Source organism: Crocuta crocuta, unplaced genomic scaffold (genome assembly GCF_008692635.1).
Source record: "Crocuta crocuta isolate KB4526 unplaced genomic scaffold, BGI_CrCroc_1.0 scaffold131, whole genome shotgun sequence".
NCBI lineage: Eukaryota > Metazoa > Chordata > Mammalia > Carnivora > Hyaenidae > Crocuta > Crocuta crocuta.
Genome location: NW_027528977.1, coordinates 461,900 through 488,247, shown reverse-complemented (window position 1 = coordinate 488,247; position 26,348 = coordinate 461,900). Strand labels below are relative to the sequence as shown.

The 26,348-nt window shown below is 37.4% G+C and overlaps 1 protein-coding gene across 2 annotated transcripts in view; it reads right to left on the bottom strand.

The window, feature by feature from the left end:
• Positions 1–26,348, bottom strand: part of PAM (peptidylglycine alpha-amidating monooxygenase) — a 149,036-nt gene that overhangs the window by 83,174 nt on the left and 39,514 nt on the right. For both annotated transcript variants that reach the window (XM_077757143.1, XM_077757144.1), the window contains exons 3-5: positions 22,362–22,449; positions 11,945–12,030; positions 10,466–10,549 (exon numbers count right to left, since the gene is read on the bottom strand). In XM_077757143.1, the coding sequence (XP_077613269.1) occupies positions 10,466–10,549; positions 11,945–12,030; positions 22,362–22,449 (258 nt within the window). The remainder of the gene's footprint in view (positions 1–10,465; positions 10,550–11,944; positions 12,031–22,361; positions 22,450–26,348) is intronic.

Below are 26,348 nucleotides of genomic sequence, written 5' to 3'. Positions count from 1 at the left end.
TCAGACAAGAATATTTGTTGACATTTTTGGTTACTGAAACAACCAACAGGGGCACCTGGGTGGCTCAGTCGTTTAAGCGTGCGACTTCAGCTCAGGTCATGAGCTCACAGTTCTGGGTTCGGGCCCCGCATTGGGCTCTGGGCTGACAGCTAGTTCAGAGCCTGGAGCCTGTTTCAGATTCTGTGTCTCCCTCTCTCTCTGACCCTCCCCTGCTCATGCTGTCTCTCTCTCAGAAATAATTAAAACATTAATTTTTTTTTTTAATTTCTCAACCACCGATCTATAGCATTTGTCAATTTCCATAATGTAAATTTTCCTACCATACTTGATTTCAAGTTATCAATGTGACATCACTGAACACTGGGTTGGGAAGAGATGAGCAGTTAACATGCCATTTTATTTTCTCTCCACCATACAGATACAATAGAAATAATCACTTAAATATCCCCAAGAGCAGTAATAGTAAACTGCAGTAAAATAATTAGGAGATGATTTTTGAGTATCTACTGCCTTTATTTTTAATGATGGTTGTAATTAGCAAACAGCTCAAAAAAAATCTGAAAATTAACAATTGGGTCTTGGAGACATTATGAGGCAGCTCCAATACAGCTGTGCCTCACTCTACCTTTAATGCATCTGATTCAGTGGGTCTGGCTGGAACAAGGAATTTTCATTTTTAAAAAAAGCTCCCTAAGGAGATTCTGGTGCAGGTGGTCTTCAGATCAGATTGTGAGAAACCCTGATCTAGACTATATATTTTAGAGGCAATCCTATTAAGACCATCCAGCTAATTCCAACCCTTTTAATGAAATAGTAAGAGGAGTTCCTTTGTTTAAGTAAACAATGGGCAAATTTTTTCAAGTGTGAAAACATCTAGGGGAGGGAAGGATATGGGCTTACTCATTCATTTGGATTGTAAATTGGAAAAACTGTTTTGTTAGGCAATTTGGTGGAATCTGTTAAGGTTTAAACACTCCACGACCCAAAAATCCCATTTCTAGAAATCTACCCTGCAGTAATAATACATTGTTACCTAAAACACTGCTTACATTAAAGTTCACTGCAGCATTGCTTGTGATAGTAAAAAACTCAGAACTTAAATGTCTCTAATAGGGAGCAGGATGTATAAATTATTGTATATCTGCACAACAGAACACTAGGCAGCCATTATAAGTAATGGAAGAGTTTTACATGGGCTGCTTCAGAAATATGCCCAGGGTACATTGTTGAATTTAAAAACAACAGCAGATGCAGATCTATGAAGAGTGGTCTGACTTTTGTCCAAAAGAGAAAAAGTGCACATATACACATCTGTGGTTTCTGTGTGTATACAGAATGTTAAGATAAGCATATGAAAAGTAGGCAGATCTCAATGATACTTCCCTGAAGGTGGGGTGTCCGGGGCGAAAGGGAAGTACAAGTGAAGAGGGTATTACAGAGTTTTTTTCTTTGTAACCTTTTCTTCAATAGCTTCATCAAAGTATAATTCACATACCTTACAACTCACCACTTTAAAGTGTATAATTCAATAGTTTTTAGTATATTCATAGAGATGTACAACCATCACCTCATATCACAGTTTTTTTGAATCATAAGAATTGTGATAACAATGCTTATTTGAATCATAAGCATTCAACTGATAACACAAGTATTAGATAATAGGTTTCTTTGTTCTAAAAGAACTTTTTGCAATTCTGAAATCTGAAAAGTTCTGGAAGTCTAAAGTTTTTAAAATAATGTTTGACAACAAAATCTGGTCTGAGTGGATGTGATGCTACTTATGGCCTTTATTTATCCCTCACAGTGTGACTATCTGAATATTTTGCTACAGAAGTATCAGCATATCTGATTAGGGATGGTGCCTCAGACTCCCAATGGTGATAAAATGTAATGCATGGATTATGAGCTTGAGTACCTTTCCATAAGTTTTAAAGCTCTTACTTCCAAACCACATCTGGTCCAAAGCACCTGAGTAAAAGTTTGTACCCTTTTATAAAGGAATAATAGAGAACTAAAAAGTGGAAGTTGGGGGTGCCTGGGTGGCTCAGTCAGTTAAGCATCTGACTCTTGATCTCAGCTCAGTTCCTGATCTCACACCTCTGAACTTACAGCATGAACCCTGCTTGGATCCTGTCTCTGGCCCTTCTTTGCTTGGACGCAGATATGTGTGTGTGCATGGGCTCTCTTACTTTCCCAAAAATAAATGAATAAACTTTAAAAAATGTGGGAGTTGAGGAGGGAAAAAAGGAGACTTGCTGAATGGCATGGGTATCACAGTTTTGAAAGAGAAAAGGCCAAAGTGCACCCTTTCTGGAGCCACATTTCTGCATCTACTGAGGATATGCATGCTTAAACAGGGCTGCTGTTGCTGGTGCTGGGAACCTGGACATATTATGTGCACTCTGGAATGAAAGACCATGATGAGAACAAACTTCTTACATTCCGGAAGGGGATTAGGCTTGCTGGACTACACGCACAACACAGTCCTATTCAGGGAAGGCCAGGCCGAGTGCTAGAAAGGTGCCATCTAGTCTCTGTCACTGAAAAGGCTCAGGGCTTTCAGGCATCTGGGGGGTGGAGAGGGGCTGGGGGATGAGTGGAAGCATTAATAACAGTCTCCACATTTGCAATTTCAAAGGAGGCTAATTAAATATAAAAAGTAATCCAAAACAATGGAAAAATACTTGGATTTAAACACCCCACCTATAGTACCCCTCACCTGGTAGAGAAGTAAATTCAGGTGTGGGTGTACCTTCCTGGAGACAGTGCAGGAGGAAGCCTCTGAGAGGAATTTAGAGAAGAGAAGCCGGAAGCGGTGGGGTGGGACCTTCCCCACAGTTATCCAGCATCCAGGTATCAGGGAGTCAAGAGCACTCTCACGCTTCCACTGAAGTCAAAGTAGTCTGCTTTATACTGGAATGAAATAATTTTAAGTGTCGCTGCCCTGCCACTGATCTATGCTCTATCTTGTTCAAAATGCATTAGCAAGGGATTTTTCCTGGGCTCACAATTTCAAAGCTTTTTCCAACATCTTCCTGACAGTAGTCTTGTAAGAGGCAGGGATGCAGCAGAAGTCACAGTGGAATTAGAATTCCTCGAGAGCCCTCTGTTTTCCCTTCTGCCTGCTATTGTTTCTATTCCTTCATGCTCGTTCTACTGCTCTTGTAGTGGTGGTGAGACGGGACCCCCAGGGTGTGCATGTGGACGAGTGTGAATGCATGAACTGACGTCCTAGGTCTAAGAACACCCACCTCCCAGGAACTAAGCTGCTCAGAAGCCACACCTAACAGATCATAGGATGGAATAAGACAAAGGTGGCATGAAGAAATCAAATCCGAAGGTCACCAAGTCCAGGTACTACTGTTCTCATGATTTTATTCAGAAAGTTCCTTTAAAAGGCTTTAATTTGAGTCTGTTTATTCTAAACTTGTAAACAATTATATGAAACTTAGTCATCTAGATTCCATGCCTAGCGCATCAGTTTATTTTTTTAATGTTTTATTTATTTTTTGAGAGAGAGATTGAGACAGCATGAGCAGGGGAGGGTCAGAGAGAGAGGGATACACAGAATCTGAAGCAGGCTCCAGGCTCTGAGCTAGCTGTCAGCACAGAGCCCGATGCGGGCTACGAACCTACGAACCGTGAGATCATGACCTGAGCTGAAGTTGGAAGCTTAACTGACTGAGCCACCCAGGCGCCCCTCTAATGCATCAATTTAGAACAAGGATGCACAATGTCTACTAGAAACCAATCTCTGGGGCACCTTTGTGGCTCAGTTGGTTAAGCATCTGACTTTGGCTCAGGTCATGATCTCCTGGTTTCTGATTTTGAGCCCTGCATTGNAATCTTTAAAAAAAAAAAAAAAAAGAAAATCAATCTCTTTCTAAACTGGGACTGGTTTTGCCTGCTGATCAATCCCCTCTCTCACAAGGACTGTGTAATGATTCACATGATCATAACTATTGTTTTATTTTTATTTACTACCATTGGATGGTGACCTACATGAAGGCAGATTTTTTAGTTCACTTATCTTTGCCTTCATGTAGTGCTCTGTTTGAATTAAAATGAGTTGAAGTGATAGCTTGACAAAGAGGAACATACAGAAAATACAGAAAAGCAGATAGAAGGAAGCAAGCCTGATAACACAGGAAAACTCCATATATTCAATTTTGAGGAAAATCATTGTGTGGTAGTTGACATTCAGAATGATATCCCAGACTTTACAAAGAAAAGAGGGATAGGGATAGGGAAGGAAACAAACATTTATTGCCCATCAGCTGTGTTGGACACAGCCATAAACATTTAAAAGCTACCACTTATTTTAATTTCAAAAGACATGTAATATATGTGGAAAGATTTCTGTACAAAATGTGTTAAAATTATAATACTTATGGATGTAAAATCTTAGCTTTCTGGAAAACTTGGCTATTAAAAATGATTTATTCTCTAAGGGTTCTAACTGGAATTTTTTGATCTGATTTTACTTATAACCCCAGAAATTTGGAGACTAAATTTCTGATAGCTTACATAAAGGAGAGTTGAAAACAGATTCCTCAGGTTTCAGTCATCTCATTTAGATTGTAAATGTTAAACACCCTTCTGAGGAAAATGAATCTTTTCGCTATATTCCAAGGAACATGCTAAAACATATGTATATTTGGAGGGCTATGAAGGGGTAGAAGTAAGCCCTTGATACATATGTGTGTGTAGGAGGGTGTGGGTGGGAAGGGCTCTGGAGCGATGATAGTTTTCCTATCAGCAACAAGAGTTGAAGGACAATAAGTCTTTAATAGCTTGGAAATTCTGCCAACCCAAAGACTGTCAGAACTTCTTCCCTTGGACAGAGGTTCTTACCTCCATTTTAAGGATATCTGGTTCCAACTTCAGTTAGTGAATGAACGGGTTTTCCAATTTGAGAAATGAGTTACTGCTGGAAACTAACAAGCTAAAGCCAATAACTCTGGAAAGGAGAGGCCAGTTTCTTAAGATTCCCCTAGGCCAAAACATCCAGAAGAAATATGCCAAACTTCTGTAACAATCTCAGGAGAATTTTCTCTTTGGAACAAGATATTATTGAAAAAACTTGTCAAAAAAAAAAAAAAAAGACCAGGAGGAATCTCTATTTCCTATTATTCTAATTTCCTTGAGGGTAGAGACTGTCTTGTCGTTTATCTTTTTATAAATGAACTATGAATAACAAAAAAAAATGCTGTGGAGAGCAGGAAACAGCATAACCAGGAAACTTCTAGGAGCCGTGAACAGTTGTGTCTAAATATAACAAGAAACTGTAACACCCTTGAAAAGTAAGCAACACACCATTTATATTATAGGCAACTATGACAAAAGGTTGCATTTAGGGCAATTTATGGCACTTTGAAGACTTTTATAGGGACTATAATGATACTAGCTAATATTTATTGAGCACTTACCAGGCACCTTTCTATGAACCATTATGATCCCATTTTATAGATGAGGAGGGCAGAGAGCTTTAGAAATTTTGTGAGGGTAACAAAACAAGGAAGTGCCATTGCCAAGCCATCTGGTCTTAGAATCTGAACATCTAACCCCTGTACAATGGTACTGCTTATATGGGATATTCATTTTTTTTTATTTTTTTATTTTTAAGCAATCTCTACATTCATCATGGGGCTCAAACTCACAACCCCAAGATCAAAAGTTTCATGCTTTCCCACAGGGTTAGCCAGGCTCCCTGGGACATGAATCTCTAATTATATTTCCATGGAATATTAATTTATAAAAATTAGTGAGTCTACATTCTAATGAGAACTCATTCTGGCTTTCTGGAGCCTCAGTTCTGGGTCATGCTGGCCTCATAAACCCTCCATCCTTTCTTCATAAGGCTAGTGGCTTTTGCATGCAGTCAAGCCTAGGACTGAAGCCTCGGTTACTGTCTGGCTGATAAACCCACTGAGTGCTTGTGAGAATCAAGTCCTAACAAGGCTCTGTATGGTCTGGTCCTCGCCTTTCACCAATGTTCTCATTTCTTGCCACTTCTCTCTTTGCATTTCACACTCCAGTAATACCAAATTACGGAAATTTCCTTGTGGATAGGCTTATCACTTCCCTGTGTCTATACGCACGCTTTCACCTTTGTCTGGAACATGTCTTCCCCCTGCCCTCTGCCTACTTGGAGGCTCCTGATGACTGTACAAATCCTTGCTCTGTTTCCATCTTCTAAGAAGCCTTTTCCAGACGATGTCCCCTGCTTTCCCAGCAAACTTGCATGCTCTGCCTCTCCACAGCCTCAGTACCTGGTATACCTTTCTGGAATTGTCTACAAATGGAGCTTTTGTGCTTGTCCCTCCTGCTGGCATATACTAAACTCCTCTGGGCAGGAAGGTTAGGAAACGCAGCACCAGTATGGGTCTGACCCTGTGATTGACATGACATTTCGTGAAGATAGCTGTTTTGAAATAATGCTTTTAACAGCTTCATGTTCTGTGCAATTTCCAAAACAAAACAAATATTTCACGTAATCCCACAGAACTCACTCTAAAATCACATTCAATTTTTTCCTGCTAAAACAAGACACACCCTTCTGGCTTTTGATACTTTATCATTCCAACAAATTTTAAAATATTTTACCTTCACTGTTGGTGTTTTATTAAAGAAAAGTTCTAAAGACTCTTAAATATAGAGAACAAACTGAGGGCTACTGGAGGGGAAGTGGGTAGGGGTATGGGTTAAATGGGTGATGGGCATTAAGGAGGGCACTTTTTGGGTTGAGCACTGGGTGTCATATATAAAATATGAATCACTGGGTTCTTTCTACTCCTGAAGCCAAGATTACGCAGTATGTTACCTAACTTGAATTTAAATTTAAAAAAAGGGGTGGAGGGGAGTCCTAGGCTTCTCAGCTGTCCAAAACTTTCCTTGTAAGGATAAATACTCACACCCTTAAGCTACACATTTTCCTATTTTTCATTGGTGCAGTAACTTCCTTGTAGTGTTAGTCTGCTTATGATGTATAATTTCTGTACTTAAAAATATCATGAACAGTTTTAACATCATTAGATCCAAATCCTGACCAACACCAATATGATGATAAATGCATGTATGTGTATATATATATGTGATTTTTAATCACTAGAAGATATGATATAATTACTTTCTAATTCTAGGTACATCTAGATATGTGTGCCATCAGAACATAGAACTTTTATATAGTATAAATCACTCCTTATAGGAAATCAGACATATATAGAGGAGATTTACACTGATGCTTTACGTCAGAAGGGTATGGTTGAGGATATAACACACTAACTGGTAGGTACTGACAGATTTAACATAGTACTTCGACTTGTGGAATTTCAAAAACATCAAGATAATGTTATAACATTTTCAAGGAAAAAAATAATCACACAATCCTGTCTTTCATGCTTATTGACTACTTTCTTTTTTTTCCTTGTTCCTTATAATATTTAGAAACATTCAAGCCTACTTATGGTTTTATGTGGTCTATATACATTTTTATGATTTATTATTTTTGTTATTATACCATTTATTTAACTAGTCCCCTATTATGAGGGACATTTGTTAACTTTCCAGTTTTATATATTAACAGTTAATGGAGAATAAACCACCATGGGTAGGTAGCTCATTTAAAAACAACAATTCTTGGGGCGCTTGGGTGGCTCAGTCGGTTGGGCGTCTGACTTCGGCTCAGGTCATGATCCCACAATTCGTGGGTTTGAGCCCCCCATCGGGCTCTGTGCTGACAGCTAGGTCAGAGCCTGGAGCCTGCTTCAGATTCTGTGTCTCCCTCTCTCTCTGACCCTTCCCTGCTCACGCTGCCTCTCTCTCTCTCTCAGAAATAAATAATTAAAAAATTTAAAAAATAAAAAAAACCAATTCTTTCTTTAGGATAAGAGCCTTGCGCTAGATTTTACTGTTCTATATAAATGTATATAATATGATAATGTTGCTTTCATACAAACACCGCAAAACACTGCACTAATTTAAAAAGCTCCTCAAAGTGAACCAGATTAGTCCAAACCCTGGCAGTCTTGGGTTTTATAATCCAATCTCCACGCACCCCCAATTTAATAAATGTAAAATGCTCTCTTGTTTTAGCGAGATTTGATATTTTCCCATGCGTTTCTTTACTATTTTGAGCCATGTATATATATAGCTTAAGGCACAAGACTGTATCTAATGCTATTGAAAAAATTACAGGGGTGAAATTTTTTGTTTATATTTTTATTATATTACACTAAGGTCTATGAGTTATATCACCAATAATCTTTGTAACTCATACCTCATATATACCTTCTTTTAGAAAAATGGTTCTAAAAAGGTGAATAAAAAATTAGAATAAAAGTTTCTAATCAGTCTCTTATAGTAAAGAATAACTATATATTTACATATTAAATATCAGAACTTTTATTTTATTATTTTTTAATGTTTATTTATTTTTGAGAGAAAGAGAGAGGCAGAGTGCAAGCAGGTAAAAGGGAGAGAGAGGGGGAGACACAGAATCCAAAGCTGGCTCCAGGCTCCAAGCTGTCAGCACAGAGCCTGATGTGGGGCTCAAACCCACAAACCGAACCATGAGATCAAGACCTGAGCTGAAGTCAGACGCTTAACCAAGGGAGCCACCCAGATGCCCCTAAATATTAAAACTTAAATTATCCCTAGATAAAACATACATTAGAAAACAAAATTAAAAACTAGTCTATATCATCCATCTTCCCTAGGGTATCACTGTGCTATCTGTAGCATGTACTATAAAGCTAAGAGGAATTAGGTTGAAAAGTGAAGTCCAGGGCTCTATAGAGGGACTAAGAGTGGGGGTGAGTGTGTGTAGATAGGACCAGATACCTTAGTTGTGGGGAGAGGGAAAACCTTCCGTGCCTTCTTGGGAAAATTACAGTCATGTCAATGCTTTGGAAGTCAGAAATGTGGCATTTGCCTGTTCCAGTGATACCTACATGGTAAAATTTTAAAAGAGATAAGTTCTGTCTTCGTTGGTCAGACACAAACATTTATTTCATTGTTTTCAACAGAATCCTGTATCAACACTACAGTTAACAACTTAAGCTTTTAGGTTCTGTTCCAAAGACGGAAAGCTATTTGTGTATTACACCTCAAAGTGTATTTTTAATATAAAAACAAGTTTTATTTGGAAGTTGGGTTCATGGGCGGGTCCACAGGAGGTTGTTTAATTGATAATATGTCTGATTGCAATGTTAATTATAATTGAAAAATTATATAAAATTTTTCTTTCTAACATTTTCTCCTAGAGAAAGACCACATTTACCGTCCCAGTCCTGAATACTGAGAATCGATGGAAACTATCACCACATGAGGCACTCTCAGCAAAGGCCTCAAAGGATATTTCATAGGCAGAGATGGACATGTACTTCAAGACTTAGTTACCAGATAGAAAGCTAAGGTGTCTGGAGAGGAAAATGTATCAGGTTAGTTAGCAGAAAGATAATGTTAAATTAGAGAACTCGGGGCAATATGTGTACGTCAGCAAGACATAGTGGAAAAGCTAATAAACCAAGGAGAAGATTGCTTAATATTTACACTCCTGTGAACATTGAAGTGTGAACCTGGAAGGCAGTTGGAATTTGACTAAATGTAGCAGAAGGAATAACAAGTACCAGTCTCAGTTGCCTTGGGAACAGGGCCCCTTCCTCATGTTAATGATTCTATAATAAGAAAAGGAGGGTTTAAATGAAGTACATAGTACAAACTTCCAGTTATAAAATAAAGTCATGGGGATTAATGTACAGCATAGGGAATATAGTCAATAATATTGTAATGACTTAGTATGGTGACAGATGGTAACTAGACTTATCATGGGGATTGTTTCATAATGTATAAAAATATTGAATCACTGTGATGAACACCTGAAACTAATCAGATATTGTATGCCAATTATACTTCAATTAAAAAATGAAGTGCATCATAATCATGGGCAGACCAATGAGTGTCTGGGGGGATGTTCAGCAGTGTCAGAAGAGTAGGTGGTATCTGTGCATTAGTGCAGACGATGGATGAGTTCATGAAGTGGTAAGTGGAGATTACAGAGAAAGCACTGACATGAGCCCAAGAATCTGAAACCCTCCCTGGTAGCAGAAAATATGGTGACTCACTCAATGGCTTGCTTCTAGCAATGGAAATAATTCACTAGTCCCTATTCTTCTGACGATGCTGCTTGGAAGGAGAGGATAGATAAGACAACACATTGGAAAGCAAAAGAACAATGAAGTCAGCATAAGAGACAGAAGCATAGTTTAGAATGTATAAGATGGTTCCATTTTCAAAATAAAAGTCATTGCTTCAATCGTCCCAAATTAAAGGAAACAAAAGCAGTTTTTTTCCTAGTGGGCAGAAAGTGTGGTCAATAGCTCGTACATACATTTACATCTTTATATATATTTTATATATTTATAGTATTTAAAGTTGTGCTTGGTTCCAGAATTTCAAAACTTACCTCTAAAAGCACTAATATCTCCATAGTGTACTTGTAGTACAAAGTATTTACTTCCAGTCTCTCCTCCAACTCTGAATCCAACACCTAAAGATTTACAAAGAAGATAAATTAATATTTTAGAAATGAAAGTCTAAAATGGAACTAATCTCAGGTTGCTGATCTATGAAATCTGAAGGGAAATAAAATAGCATATAACATATGAGATTATGTTGTATGAAAAAGGAAATGAGCCAGGCATTCACTGAAAATTTTTAATATAATCTATTTCCAGGCTCTGATAGGTTTCTATACACACTTCCCATTTCAGAACCAGAGTAATCACATTAATCTCCACAGTAAGAGGAGAATTTACTCATGTTGAAAGAAATAGAACAAAACAAAATTCTGCCATTGTTGATTATATAACAGACATACATAAACCCACATTAGTTTTGTTTTGAATATATTCATATTCATTTTTATTTTCTGATTGAATATAGACAATAGACTTCTTAGGAGCATATCGGGGGAAATGCTTTTATTCCCATATGAAAACAGGTATCTGCAAAAAGGTCATTGAGGAAATCAGTTATCAGTTATGTTACAAAGTCCAGTGGGTTAATAACTTCTTGGAATCTGAAGGGTTTCTAATAGTCTTACTATTAATAGAGTTTGCTAGGAAGCTTTTTAAAAATCTACAGAGAAAATATTTACAGGTGGAGAAAAATTTTTTTCTATCTGCTCAACCAATGGATCTTTAAAATGTTAAGAAATCTATAACAGCCTTCCCTCAGCCTCCATTAGTTTCCAAACGTGTCTGGTAGCAGCTGCCTGGTAAACTATGGAGAGGATTCAGAAGCTCATTTGAAGCAAAGCAATGCAGGTATCAGTTAGACCTGGCAAAGTTAGGGAGGCAAGAGAGGAACAGGTGTATCACAAGATACCATCCCTGAACCATGGCAGACCTATTCCATTACAGAACTGCATATTCCCTTTGCTATTAAGAAACATCAAGGTAAGAGAAGAGAGCCTGGTAATTCATTCACACATTGGAAGGTATGAACAATTTAGAGTGAAGTCAGAAAGCCAGCTGAGGTTTGGCATTGCATTAAATACCCAGGTTCCAAGACTATTTTTTTTTTAATCTGTTTGCTGAAACAGCAATTTATTTAATTCCTAGGTCTCTTGACTCCTGAAGTACTCCTGCTGTCAGGAACCAATGTGCTGTAGGCCAAAGGTGGCTTGAGGTATACTAGGGTATTTTTTAAGTCTAGCCAAAGCTGTTGTGTGGGCAAGTTACTTACCAAAGAGAGGAAGAGAAAGAGAAACTACTTAAATGAAACTTTTTCAATACAAAGCAGGTAATATAGATATTTTTTAGTGTGAAATTGCAAAATGGAACACTGTCAACAACTGTAGAAAGAACATATAATAAAAAGTAATTTGGGGTTAGAAATTAAGCAGCTTTATAGAAGACTATGCAAGAGGCCTCAGATATACCTTTGGGGAGTCTGGTAGGGGGAGCATTTCTTGCCCAGGCATATAGAATATTGGCTTTATCTGTACAGGTTCCTTCATCACAAAACCTGAAGAAAAAAAATAGCCACAAATGAAGACTGAATGTTGCAAAATGCATAAAAAGTTCCACCAAGGAAGGCAGAGAGATAAGGGGTAAGCATCTGAAAACAAAGCAAAACATGTCACTGTATCATGATTGTAGTTAGACCAGCTCTAAGATCCTAACAAAGACTAAAGAATAATTTTATATGTGAAAAAAGTAAACACAAAGGGAGATTTGTCCGTGTGGTGCCTGATGTGAAGCAATCCTGTGAGGATGATATACAATTTATAATGTAATATGTTCCTATGTTCCTCTGTGTAAATCAGGTAGGAAGGTAAGCATCACACACAGACTGCATATAAACCAGACCTAACACAGTGTTACTTTGGAAGTGAACTAAACTAAATGTCATACACATGTCCCCTTTGGGGATCAGCACTGAAAATATGTCTTTGGCCAGAGCAACAAACAGTAGTACCCAGTGCCCACCCTCAGCAGAGGGAACAGTACAAGTACATCCCACTTAAGGTGTTTCTGGTGCGATACATATGTGACTTTTTTTAAGTTTATGAATACTGATTGTGCCATTTGTAGGTTGTTTCACGTTATCTAAGTCACTGGATCTAGCGAGCCTCAGTTTTCTCTCTGGTAAAACAGAGTTAGTTATACTTACCTCACAGTTATTCCATAAATCAAATGAGATATAAATAAAAGCACTTTATAAACCTCAAAGCACTATACCAGGGTAATGCATTATTTAACAAAACATTCACTTTATCTAGAGACTCATTATTGAGAGGCAGTGTTGTGTGGTGAAAGGAGCCCAGGCAGAAAGACGTATCTGGAGTTGAACCTCCCCCCTCAGTGGCTGTGTACATTGGGCATGTCTGTCAAAACTTCCCAGACCCAGTTCCTGTATGGAAACTTCTCTGATCAGACTGTGGCAGCGATGTGGGTAAGTCACTCACTGTGGTGGCTGGCACACTGGAATCTACACTGGTAGATCCAATTTCATAAGCAAAAAGCCGTCTGACTATAAGCCACACATTTTCCCCCATTACACTGTATCTCTTATTTTGTTCTGTGCTAAGAATTGGATTTGTTCAAAACACCATTCGGTGATGTTTTTATGTTGCCTTTCCATATTTGTGTTTTGGGAAACCGGCACCAAGCAAGGTCAGGGTCAGGAGTTTGGGCAGATTGGAAAGGTTTCAGGACTCGCAAGAAGGACAAATACAGCTTCTTGGGCAGGACACTGGCTCACTCAGTAGAAAATAGGCAGTGCCCATGGGCTGGGAGAGACATGAAGGCAGATCGTGGTAGCTTTCTGAACAGGTTAGGAACTGAGGCTAGGAACTGGGACAGCAGCCAGGTCACAGATAAGAAAATCACTGGTAAAATGTGCCTTCAAACTCAGAGGCACAGACATGTCCCTCCTTATAGACAGAACTGAGTGGGAGAACAGGCAGTAAGTGCAGACAATTGCTATCCATCTGGATAAAGGAGTGAAGGACCAAGAATCAGGAGGTCCCCATAAGGTTTTATTTAGCAAATGTTTTACTTCTCTCAATCAGGCTGTTACATGCCGTGTAAAACACATCAACCCATGGTTTCCTAGTGTTCACTGTCAAGAACAATATACTTATGATGAGGGACTATTATCATGTGAGACTTTGTACCCTGGAAAAATGTCTGTGACATCCTTGTGCCAACCATACTGAAAGTGTAGGGAATGGGACAGTGCCCAAAAGCAAAATTTTCCTCCTTGGCCTCATGCTATTATAGTTTAAGAAATGAGACTGTAAGATATGATGAACTTTGCATCTCACTATTGTGAGCTACTAAAATTTACAAACCCGGGTGGCAATTTTCAGAGCTTTCAACGAAGATCATAAATATACAAAAGTGCCTAACATCAACGTGATGACAGTCTTAGGTTAAACAAGATAATTATTTCCTTTGATATATAAGTCAATTCAGTGTATGACTAGAGAGAACCAGAATGAAATATAACAGAGAGAACTGTTTTAGTACATTTTTCTAAGCTACATATTTGATTATGTCATTCACTGGCACAAAATCTTTCAAATGCTTCTGCCAAAATAACATGAAAATAAAATCCAAACACTGTAGCATAACACATAAGGCTTTTCATTATCTGGGACCTTTTACATCTGAGAAAAAAACCAAAACTCCCCTTTTACTCATGCCAAGTTCCTGCCAGTTTTTTTTTCTTTTTAATTAAAAAAAAATATTTTTGAGAGAGACACAGAGCAAATGGGAGAGGGGCAGACAGAGAGGGAGACACAGAATCTGAAGCAGGTTCCAGGCTCTGAGCTGTCAGAACAAAGCCAGATGCAGGGCTAGAACCCACAAGCTGTGAAATCATGACCTGAGCTGAAGTCAGCCGCTTAATCAACTTAGCTACCCAGGCCCTCCAAGTTCCTACTGGTTTCTAAAGTCTCACTTCTGTACTATTCCCTTTGCCTGGAACACTCCTTCCCCAAATCTCTGCCTGACAAACCTGTACTGACTTTCTCCTTCAAGATTCCCTTTAGGCTTTCTCCTCCAGGAAGTTACTCTGGTCCCCATCCAGGACACCTTGTACTTGTTAACCATAGCACTAATCTTAAATATCAGCTTACTTATCTCCTGTGCATACTTTGTGATTTAAGGCCACAAACTCCCAGCATCGGCAGACCTGCCTGTCATTGAGTCAATATTCAAGAAATGTTTGGTGAATCTGCCTTCCAAGTAAGTTTTTTAACTTTTCATATATGAACACTTAATGTATTTGACCTGATCTTTTATTGTACTTTCAAATATAATAAAAAAATTAAATTTACTTAAAAAGTTTTAACTAAAATATTAAATAATGATAAATCTGAATTATTACTTGCCTGGTGTTTTATAGAAATCTGCTTTCACAAGAATAATGCAAAGAAGTTATGCTTTACAGCTGATTAAACTCAGAGAGTTTAACTTCCAAAGGTCACGTATTCCAGTGCTGATTCAAAGCTCTGCCTGTCACACTCTCTTCTATCTCATTCATGAGATTGATGTATGGGCAGAAAACTATATTCTATGAAGATAAGCTTTGATGACTACTCTCATATCTGAACTAAGTTGCAATGTGTGTACATAATTCTAAAACAAAATTCTAGATAAAGTAAGTTATCCTCACTTATTTATAAGAAGATGATGATTTTACTTTTTTTGTTATTATTTACTTTTGAGACAGAGAGCATGAGTGGGAGAGGTGCAGAGAGAGAGGGAGACAGAGGATCAGAGGATCCAAAACAGGCTCCATGCTCACAGCAGAGAGCCAGATGCAAGGCTCAAATCCCACAAATTATAGTGAGATTATGACCTGAGTGAAGTCGGATCCTCAACTGACTGAGCTACCCAGGAGCTCCATACATTTCATTTTCTTCTGAGTACTGGTAAAAGAGGAGCTCCAAAAGCAAACTTTGATTTTTTAAGTACTGTGTTATAATTTTTAAGAAATTTATTAAACTCAAGACTGAGTAAAGAATGACTCACTGGAAGGCAATGGGATATTGAAACTAATCCTAAAACTTAATATGTGAGAGGACTAGGTAAAGAGCAAAAATAAGAAGCCAAGAGAAATGGGTTCTAGAACAGATAATACAGTGGCAAAGGAGTGGCAAAGAACATTTGAATAAAACCCCTACACCTTTTCATTTTCAGATTTCCACTTTGCCTTTTATGTGAAAAATAACATCATATTTTCTCCACATAAAATAACCAGCACAATAAAGATGATATTGTGTATTTTGGCTTTCCAAACAGCACTACAAAAACAGAGAACTTTTACTCTTCTTATTAATAAGAAAATTCTTCAGGCTAGGAGGCAATGTAACCCTTGATCAATGGCTATTGTAATTTCAGGCTTCATCAACTGGGTTTCTTATTCTTATAAATCTAGCAGCTTCTCCTAAAGGCCCCTCGGATTAAGCCAATTAATTGTGAAAAGAGTCACACAGTTCCCTAGTGGTTTCTTAGTATTCATAGTAAAAATGATGAGAATTAACTTTTGAAAAGAAAACTATTCTGGATTCCTGGACCTTTGCTTTAGAACCTTTACACCTCTAATCCATGGGGAAACCATTCAGATGGCATGAATATTTTCAGACTATGCCAAGCACTGAAAAGTGCTAACCTGTCATTTTAAATTATCCAAATAAAGCATGATTGACTGTTAAAGTACTCTCTAGTTGTATTAGTTAAAGGCTATTTAAAACCCAAGGTTACTCAGGGAAGATCAGATCTGACAAGTCATTTCTTCTTTTGTCTAAAAAAAATTCTTCTTAAATAAAATTGTCATGCCTTCAAGTTAAGTCTATATAGCCTTAAATTCCAATTTTAATAAATTAAGTATGAGGGCCACAGGAAAACGAATCCAAAGTTAGAATGTTTCTGTAAGAAACACAATATATAATCAACAGCATAAGTGGAATGTCTTTATCATTCAAAATTGCATCCAGAATGAGTCAGATATCCTATGTGAATATCAATGCAATGGGCAGGCAATAGGTATGGCTAAAAACATAGTAATTAGATGGATATTTAGTGGGGAAGCTAAATAAGAGTGGTGATTTAAAGTGGCTTGATAAACAGCCCCGCAATATCCACACCCTACCTTCCCAGTGAGATTAAAGAAGTCGTAAAGTCCATGAAAAAGATGGTGTGTTTGTTTTGTTCACACCAAACTTCCAGTGACTAACAAAGTGCTTGGCACATAGTGAATTGTTAATAAATATTTATTAATAAACGAATAACAGCTACCATTTATTAAGGGCATCTATGAGCCAGGCACTGCACTAAGCACATTATTTACATCCCTTTACTTATTCTTCATGATGGCCCAATCAGGTGGGATTAGTAGTCTCATTTCACAGATGAGGAAACAGATGAACAAAGGTTAAATAATTTGACCGATGTTTATTACTACTCTGTCAATGCTAAGTATTATAGCACTATGCTATAATACACTGTTTAACATAAATACTTGTCCTGCCAAGAAAGAACCATATTCAAACTTATGTAATTTGTTTCTGTTGAAACTGTCAGAATGGTTACAATCATGCCATTGTGTATTATCAAAGCTGACACTAGTCTACGAAGAACTGGTCAGTTGCTAAGAAACTTCCATCAACACTTCTAATCCAGGCATCTAAAAATTAGCCAAGGAATAGGATCACTGGTAACTAAGTAAGAATAAGTACCAAGTCTACTTTATATAAACAAAGATCCTTTATACTACCCTGATATGCACTATCATATGAATTTATTACATTATTAAAATAGAAAAAGAAAATGGAGACAATTTTAGCCTAATAGAAACTTATTTCTAAATTTTGCTACTACACTCAAAGGCACCTTTATATGACTTAGAATAAGAAACAGCACAGATTTGGGAGACTGTGATATTTTTATTTATACTGACAAGGATGTTAAGTATGTTTAACTTTAGAAGTTTCTTTATGGCAGAAGAAACAAAGAAGGGGCTGCAGAACACACATTGTGTATGAATGACAAGTAGCAAGGGTAGGGAGAGGGGGCATAAAGGCAGCATACACGAATATCATTCTCAACCAAAGAATCATTATCATCATGAGGGAGGCAACAAAGCTGTAACATATCTGGAAAGTAATATCATCCAAAAAAAAAACCAGTCATTTAATGAGTAACCAAGCAGGGTGTCTCACATATTGGCTTCTCTCTCTCTCTCTCTCTCTCTCTCTCTCTCTCTCTCTCGTTTACTCTCTATAGATATTTGTATGTTTTAGCTACTTTTCTTTTTCACCACATCAGCATCTGTAACCCTGTGGAGATAGTGGCATTTAAAAAGACACAGCAGGTGGTTAATAAATAGAAGCAGTCAAAAGGGACTAAAGCTGAAGCTTCATAGGATGGTAAAGCACTACTGCGTTAGCTTGAGAAGGATTCCAAGTTAGAACAGCTGGAAACAACCTCATTTAACCAGCTGGGATTCTTCTTTTCAAAAAACATAAAACAACCTGTAGAAGCCATCTTTGATTTGTAAAAAGCAGTTGGTCATAAGCATCATTAGAAATAATTTTCAAATCAAATATTAATTGCTAAGACTAAACATAATGACTTTAGTTATGCATAGAAGATGACGCCTAAGTACAAGGCAGGATACATCAGAAGCCCGTTTGCTTTAATCACCCAATATTGTGAACACATAATCTTGCAGTTTTCAGCCATAAATTGCTTTAAACCCTAAGTCCTGTGCACAGCAGATAAAAGTGCACAAGCCTGTACAAACTCACATTAACAAAAAGCAGTTCTCCTGAATTACCCCAAATGTCAAACAACTTGTATGAACAAAACATCATGATTTTCAAAGCCTGAAATACTTTCCACAGCCAACCATGCATTATTTTAGAAAACTGATCATGAGAATAAAAACAGAATAAAGGTGTTCATAAAATAAAGAAATGCAACATTTGTGTTTCTAAGATCTTCAGAAATTTACCATTTTTCTCATGAGGAGCTGTAATAGATGTTTTATGTCTAAATTATCCAGTTTTCAGCACCTTATTTCCTTACTGACTCTAACAAGTGCATCCACTCACTTACGGCTCATGTTCAGCCAACAAATCTGGAGAACTTATAACTGCTACACTTTGAGTGAAGTCTGCAAGCACCAATGGAGTCCAACAAATCATACGACTGCTACGCTTTGCTCCAGTCTTGGTGCTATTACTTTCTGTTGGTCCCTAGACACAGTTAATTGTCCCCTCCTTTAACAGCCTGGGAAAGAAGGTTTGAAGGTAACATCTGACAGGTACTGCTGCCTTCCTTACAAGGGCCAGCAGCTTTTCCATCAGCTGGTCCTTATTTGCATCCTCAAGAGGTATGTTAATTTGGAATTGAGCATCAGGCCCACTCTAACTATAAAGGGACCACCCCATAGTATATTAAAAGGTTCACATCAATGTATGCAATTTAAATGCACATGCATATAATTAACTAGACACATTACCAGTGTGGGCTGCTAATTTGGAATGAGACACAAAAGACTGGAATATGTGTAGGGGAAAAAAAAAATTAAATTAAAATGACTACATAATGAAAACTGCTTCATGCTGTGTCTACTATTTTCATGTAAACTTAATATAACTGTAAATATATTTTAATGAACAGTAGAAAGAGGCAATTACAAAGAGCAAAGGAGGGCAGCACAACAGTGAAACATCATCAGGATAGCTCTTTGCTTTAATATTAAAAGTGCTGCTTGAAGACAGGGGATGAATTATAACTTCATAATTTCAGGGGGGAAATGTTTACTTTATTAGAGACACATACCTATTTGACAAACTGCTGGCAATGAAAATACAACACTCAAGTGAAAACAGGGGGCTAATCCTAGCTAACAAATGGAAAAGAAAAAGAGGAAAGCTTGGCATTTTGGTGCTAAAATATCCCCATAGCTTTTTCTTCTTTGACTAAAACAGCTTTGTATTTCCATAAAGGTTTTCCCAGTGTGTGAAGGAGTTCTTGATTTTCTTAAGCCTCAGAAAACATTATAGGTATCATAACCAAAAATATATGTGAACATTGGGGAATCTTAATTTAACTACTGTCTGTATCCTGGAGCTGTTGAAGAATAGATTTGCAACTGTAAAATGAGTGTGATAAATTCCATGACTCAAACATTCGAGAAAAATAATGTGAGGCTTTGACACTGATAGATTTTTGTTATTAGTATTGTAATTCAGGTGGGAGGATAAGGAGCCAAGCAGTTGGAAAACACCCGCTGACTGTTTCCATGGCTGTGCCTGTGTGGCTTTGAGGAGAGGGCATACGAGGTGTTTCTGTGAAGCAACTTAAAAGTTTAGTCCATGAAATATCCTCTGAGTGCCAATGCTTAAAGAAGCCAGGATCTTGCCAAATATTGGGGGATAAAAAGTCTATACCATCTTTAAATGGAGAATAAGACTAGACTGCGAAATCCAGAGTCACTAGAACAGTTTTCCTTAATGCATACCTCTTGGTTTACATACCAAACAGATCCTACACATATAGACTAAAAAGATCCTACTTTTAATTGTTAGATGAACACTCTGGGCTTGGCTCAAAGAAGATAAATAACACCACCAGTTACTGTCCTTCTCGTATGGTTATAAAGTCAATCGTAACAAACCTATAGACTAACTGGGAATATAGGCTGCAAGGTAGATTACTAAAATCCATTTAAAATGATAGAGGCATAATGCCATTCAGAGCTCTAATTACTCAGCAGTAATGCAGTGGGCTGTCTGCTTGAGGTGAGTCAACCAGTGCACATATCTCCAACGCCCTATAATGATGACTTTCCAATATGACTCAGCATCTGCATGCAATTTATATTCATAGAATTATGGAATTTTAGAGCATAGAGAAGTTCTAGAAATGATCTAGTGGGATAGTCCCTTGCTGAAGTGAAGAAACCGAGGCCAGTCCACATGAAATAAGTAATTTGCCCAGGGAATCCAGCTAGTTAGTTCACTACTCTTTCAACCTACTGTGCTGCCTTTTAAGTAGTAATTTTACCAAAATAATATGTGTAGCAATTACTTTACTCCAAATTGCTATTTTCACTTTCATTTACATTTTTCTTTCAGTTCTCTCTTTCCCCAACTTGGAAATCATTTGGAAAAAAATTTATTTTACTAGACTTAATTTCAAAATAGTATATTTAAGAATATTAATAAATACTTCTCTAGGGCCCAAATAATGCTTGCTCCGTTATTCCCTTGATAGGAGAACAGTGAACTAGGCTTAGTTCATTTTATATAATCTTTTTCAGTTAAAGGCATAATAACCTTTCGTGATGTTTTGTTTTTTTTGCTCATTCTCTTCTATCACAGTAAAGTTAAAGCAGGTTTTAAAAGCTTATATCCCTTCCTGCTATCTCACTAATTCCAATCCAAATGTAAATTTTGCTAATTTCAGAAGAAATACATTGAAAATGTAAAACCAAAGGATGTGATTTGGTGAATAAGAGTCAGAAAATGATGTCACAGAATAATCTTTTAATCCCAGAATTTTATTTACAAAAATTTACCAAAGAGCAAAAACTGGAATGTTGCTCTCAAAGGGTGCTAACTCTGATTGCTGGCTCCATTTTTACATTAACCTAGTCATGTGAGCAGCATTCCTATGTGATATGCCCCTTTCATCAAATAACTTAAGCCTATTAACAAATGCTTTGATGGTACTTGGTCGCTGGAGATTTCCACCAATTGCCCTGTGCTTTTAACTGTTCCAAATACATACTACAATTGTTTGTTATAAAAACAACTAGAATACAGTTACTGTGTGCCTTGCATCAGCCCGATGAATATTAGGATGCACAGAGAAGGGTCTATCAGTCTACGTGACTATGCACAGACAGGACCACAAAACAGATCTTTTTTCAATGCAAAGCAAGACATGCAAGTCATTCAGGATTGTGAAATACGTAACACTGATTTTGGCGATCAGTGCAAAATATGAGGCTTAGAAGCATGGCTATTTTCAAAGCTCACCAATCTTCATGAACATCGAAGAACAAAGTGAAAGGAAAGACGTCTGGGGGTTGAAAACATATCTATGTATTCTATTCTAAAGCATCCGCTACAGTTCTAGGATACAACAGGCATTTAATAGATGTTTACTGATCACTCATAACATGATATTAAGGCTCACCACAGTGACTGAAATAAATTCAAAAATGCAACAGTTGCTTAACTAAATGGGAGGCAGTGTGGTAAAATGCTGGATTTGGAACCAGACAACCTAGGGTTCTATCCTGGTCTGACACCAACCAACCGTGTTACCTTAAACATGACACTGATTCTCTGAGGTTCAGGCTCCTTGTTTGTAAAGTGGAGATACTATTAACTGCTCTACAAAAAGTTTAGGAGAAAATGAAATGATGTATACAGATTACCTAGTACAATGTCTGGGATAAAAGAGTGCTCAATCAACAGAGCCATGGTGCTCTTTGGGTTGAAGCATGAGCTTAAAAAGGTAAACATCAGAGCATCCATTATCTAAATTGTCTTTTTTAAATAAGCTCTCTGTACCCTGATACACTATCTATGACAACAGACATACATTTATTAAGTCGGTGTCAAAGACTGATGGATGTGCTCCACAGCAGACTAACTAAGTGATAATCAGACCATGATAACCACATGATGCAAAAGAACAATGTTCTTTACTGAAAAGTAAGCATTCTACCTGTTTATCAATCAGTTGTAAAATACCTGCAATTTATATTTATAAAACAAATACATTTTCTACATCCCTTTTGACTATGAGCCCATTATCCCTTACCAGTAACTTCCCGTGGAGGAAGGCATATTGCATCCAAAAAGTAACATATGATGGACAGTATCCATGCTGGCACGAGGTTTGAAGTCAACTGTTAAAAGAAAATGACACATGAATGTGAATACAAGTTACACGTCTGTGTACAAATGTTCCAAGAGGCCCCATCACTCAACAGTTCCAATATCTGTATAACAAAGATACTGTGTTGCTCCTGATTGTATAAATAATCTTATTCCTTAAGATGAGCATGATTTAACAATTAATTTAGCAGGACAGTGGTGAACTATTATAGAACAAAAAGAGAAAAGGAATAATTAATTGGCTGAAACCATACATACATCCACACACTTTTTAACAGAAGACCCCTTTCAAAGTGCTAAGAGGAGCACATGGGTCTAAATGAAAGGCCCAGGCTATGCGTTTAGAACAGATTCCCTTCCAGATTTCGTAGAGTGCTGAGTACCATAAAATACTGCACAGCACCACAGTGAAAGAGAAACCACAGTGAGCATTCAGAACAGTCGTGGAAAGATTCATAACACAAATGTATTACCATCTTAAAACAACAGTCCTCACTGGGATGTGATATGAGAAAACAATTTACTAGAAAATAAAAGTGGAAACTGTATCTTTACAAAAGTACAGAAGAAAAGAAACCACTGTCCTGGATGAGCACCCTACGCTTGTTAAAAGGATACTGAAACTTATGAAATGTCACTTCTTTTTCTTCTCCTAATAACAGTGGTTGAAAGATATTAAAGTAAACAAAAATGTGTTCGGAAATAAAACAAAGAAAAAATTAACGATAAAGTATGCTACTGTGCACTGTCAATATTCAGCATGAGCTCCCTTTTCTGGTTGGAATTTGGCTCAGCGACTTCTGTCTGCATGCAAACTGCTGCTCTACCAACACTGTTTACCAGTCACGTTTAGACAGAAACATGCTCAACGGTCTAAAATGATCTTCAATCTTGGGTGAGTGCAAAACGGCATCTTTTAGCTCTTCCTGTCTATCTGGTAAAATAAAACATCATTTATTGTTAAAATGTGTATCTGAGAACTTGCATATTTATAAAATAAAAGATGTTCTACATCGAACTATAGTGCAATGACTAGGAAAGCATGGTTGGTCAGAAAACACAAGGCACCTACTATGAGCCATTTGACTTACAACATTCAGGGGAAATAAAAAGTCTTTCACCTATTATACTGAAAATAAGAAGTTAAAGCCTAAAAACCCCATCATGAGATATTAATACCACGACTTAAAAAACTAACAAATGGCTGGAAAATGGACTTGCTATAACTTTAGGGTTTTTATTTTTTGTTTTCAATCACTAAAGAATACAGTAAGCCTACCAGGTTGAAGAAGATACTTTAGAAGGAAAGAATCAATTGGAAGTTACAACAGTTCACAACTCATAGAAAATTATACTGTTAACAAGTCTACATTTGTGACCACAAGAAATAGAAGGCGTAAGAGGGGTTCTATCTCCATAGACTCACTCTCAAGTCCAGGATATTATTCTTCCTTCCTTTCAGTATCCTCACAGGGTATTATCCCTGACAGAAGGAAATTTGAAAACAAGCTGGGGGCGAGAGTAACTGGCCTTTATTTTTTATTTAATTTAAATTTATTTTGACATGTCATATAATTTATCACCTTATATTCATTTTTATGAAATGACTTATCTCACTCTATGGACATCTAACTTTTTGATCTGACTGTATCCACCTCCTACTCTCTCTCACTCTTTTTCAATATCCCCCTGTCAATCCACAAGGGGGTTGTCAAACAGGAAGATGACTCTCTGTTGTTTCAGAACCTATGCAGATGATCATATGGTTCCCATCCCCCTCAATTTCTTTTACTATGGGTGGATTTAGTAGATTTCCGAATTTTGATAATAAACCAACAAGGCCAAGTACATCTTATCAAGAATTAAACTGCNAAGAGCACTGGGTGTTATGTGGAAACTATTTGTAAAAAAAAAAAAAAAAAAAAGAATTAAACTGTTGGGTGCAAACCAACATGAATTTGAAACGTCAGCTAAAATTCCTGGTGGAAGCACTCAGTAGAAGATTGGACTCTTGTCCATGAAAAGAAGTCAGAGAATTACATACTTGGGAACTGCTCAAAAAATTGAACCCTAAAGCCATGAGGGTGAACAAAAGGCCCAGGACAGAGCTTTATGGAAAGCCCTGAGCTGAAAGGATCTGTGTAGGAGACCCCAACAGTTTTTGTTTTTTTTTTTTTTTATATTAAAGCACTGTGTGTACTGCTGTGAAACAAGGCAAATATTATCATTGAAAAAAAGTTGGCCAGCATTAACTTTATAAAATGAAATATTAAGCAAAAGATTTAGGGAGAGATGGAGAGGAGACTTGTTGAGAGAAAAATAGATCGTGAAGACATACAATCTCTGTGGCTTTTCATTAGGAAGGAAAGTCAAATGTTTCGCCTGAGCCTCTGCTTATGCGAGAGGATCTTCTAATTGTCCTTTGTAAAGGGCAAAAATTATTCAAAGTATAACTTCTCTGTCCATTTTCTGATTTTTTTCTCCTTCTGACACACTGTTTTAATAACCACTTATTTCTTCCAAATTGAAAGCTTGCCAGATTAGTGTTTAATTTTAGTTTCTATAATTAGAAACAAAGCAGTATCTTTAAGAGGTAGTAACAGAACATTCCTCAGAGTTCCCTCTCATAGAAACTTACTCTCAGTGACTCATGCACTCTTCCAGAAACTCAAGATCTCATTTGAATGCTAAGTAAACTACTGGTATAGAGTGGTATATAACCATCTTTTTCACATCCTAAAGAAAGAGTATAATATCAAAGTATTTATATGATTATAGCTCAAAATATAATTCATTGCAAGTTGAAATGAAAAATACTGCCAGCAAAAGGAATGTCATATCAAAATGTAAATCTAAAACAAACAGTAGGTGCCATAAAATAAAGCAGGCCTTGGACAATTTCATTGAGGGGCCTGCTGCCCGTGGTGGGAGGTCAACTGGGGAAAAAGATTGTGCTGACAGATTCATTTCCTGGATTTGCTCCATTCCTACTTATTATTCCTAGCTTTGCAAAACAAGATCCCACCCCTAGTGAATAAGAATGTGGTCTGTTGGACACGAGATACACATATGACCATGCTGGAGATTTCAACACTACACAAAAAGAACATGGGAAAATATCTCCAAATCACATCTTAGAAGTTCTACCTTCTTTCTCTCTCTTCCATCATACACCAAAGTAGTACAGGATCCAAGGGGGAAGGAAGCCAGAGGATAATTACAACAACTAACAGGCAGAATAAACAAAGACAGCCTTGGGATGGTAACAAACAGGCAGAAGCACAGCCTTGTGAGAATGCAAGGGAATATTTGAAAAGATTAAAAAGTGCCACCGACTCTTCTAACTCAATAATAAGATGACAGCTGCTTAAGTGGAAATGGAACTTCAGTCTCAATGGGCATCAGTTCCGACTGCTTGATGTATAAGATGAGAGAGGGGTTTACAGGCAAGCAAGTGTGAGCAAGTCCTGGGAATCAAATATTTCTGAAGGACTAAGATTCCAGAAATAGTAGCTCACGCACATCAATTGAAAGAAATGCAATGGTGCTGAAAGTGCACAGGTTGGAGGACTTCTCAAAGGTTAATGTCACCTGCAATGAAAGGCTTGAAAGGAGGTGTGTGGGCGACATACCAAGTAGAAACACTGAGGTATATTTTCTGGCATTCTAAGCAAAATTTGTTCTAACTGCATGAGGTTGTTTGAAATTGATGGCTTCTTTTAGCGAACATCAGACTACAATCAGGGCCATAAAATTCTCTAAGAATGTGACCTAGGATGGAATTTCATTTAGCACTTGGCTTTCTCTCCATTTTTCCTTTCCAAGTGGATATTCAGGTCTGCATGTCAAATGTTGTTGTATCTGCCAGACGCGGGATATGGACAGATTTCGAAGAACCCACATAGTCAAG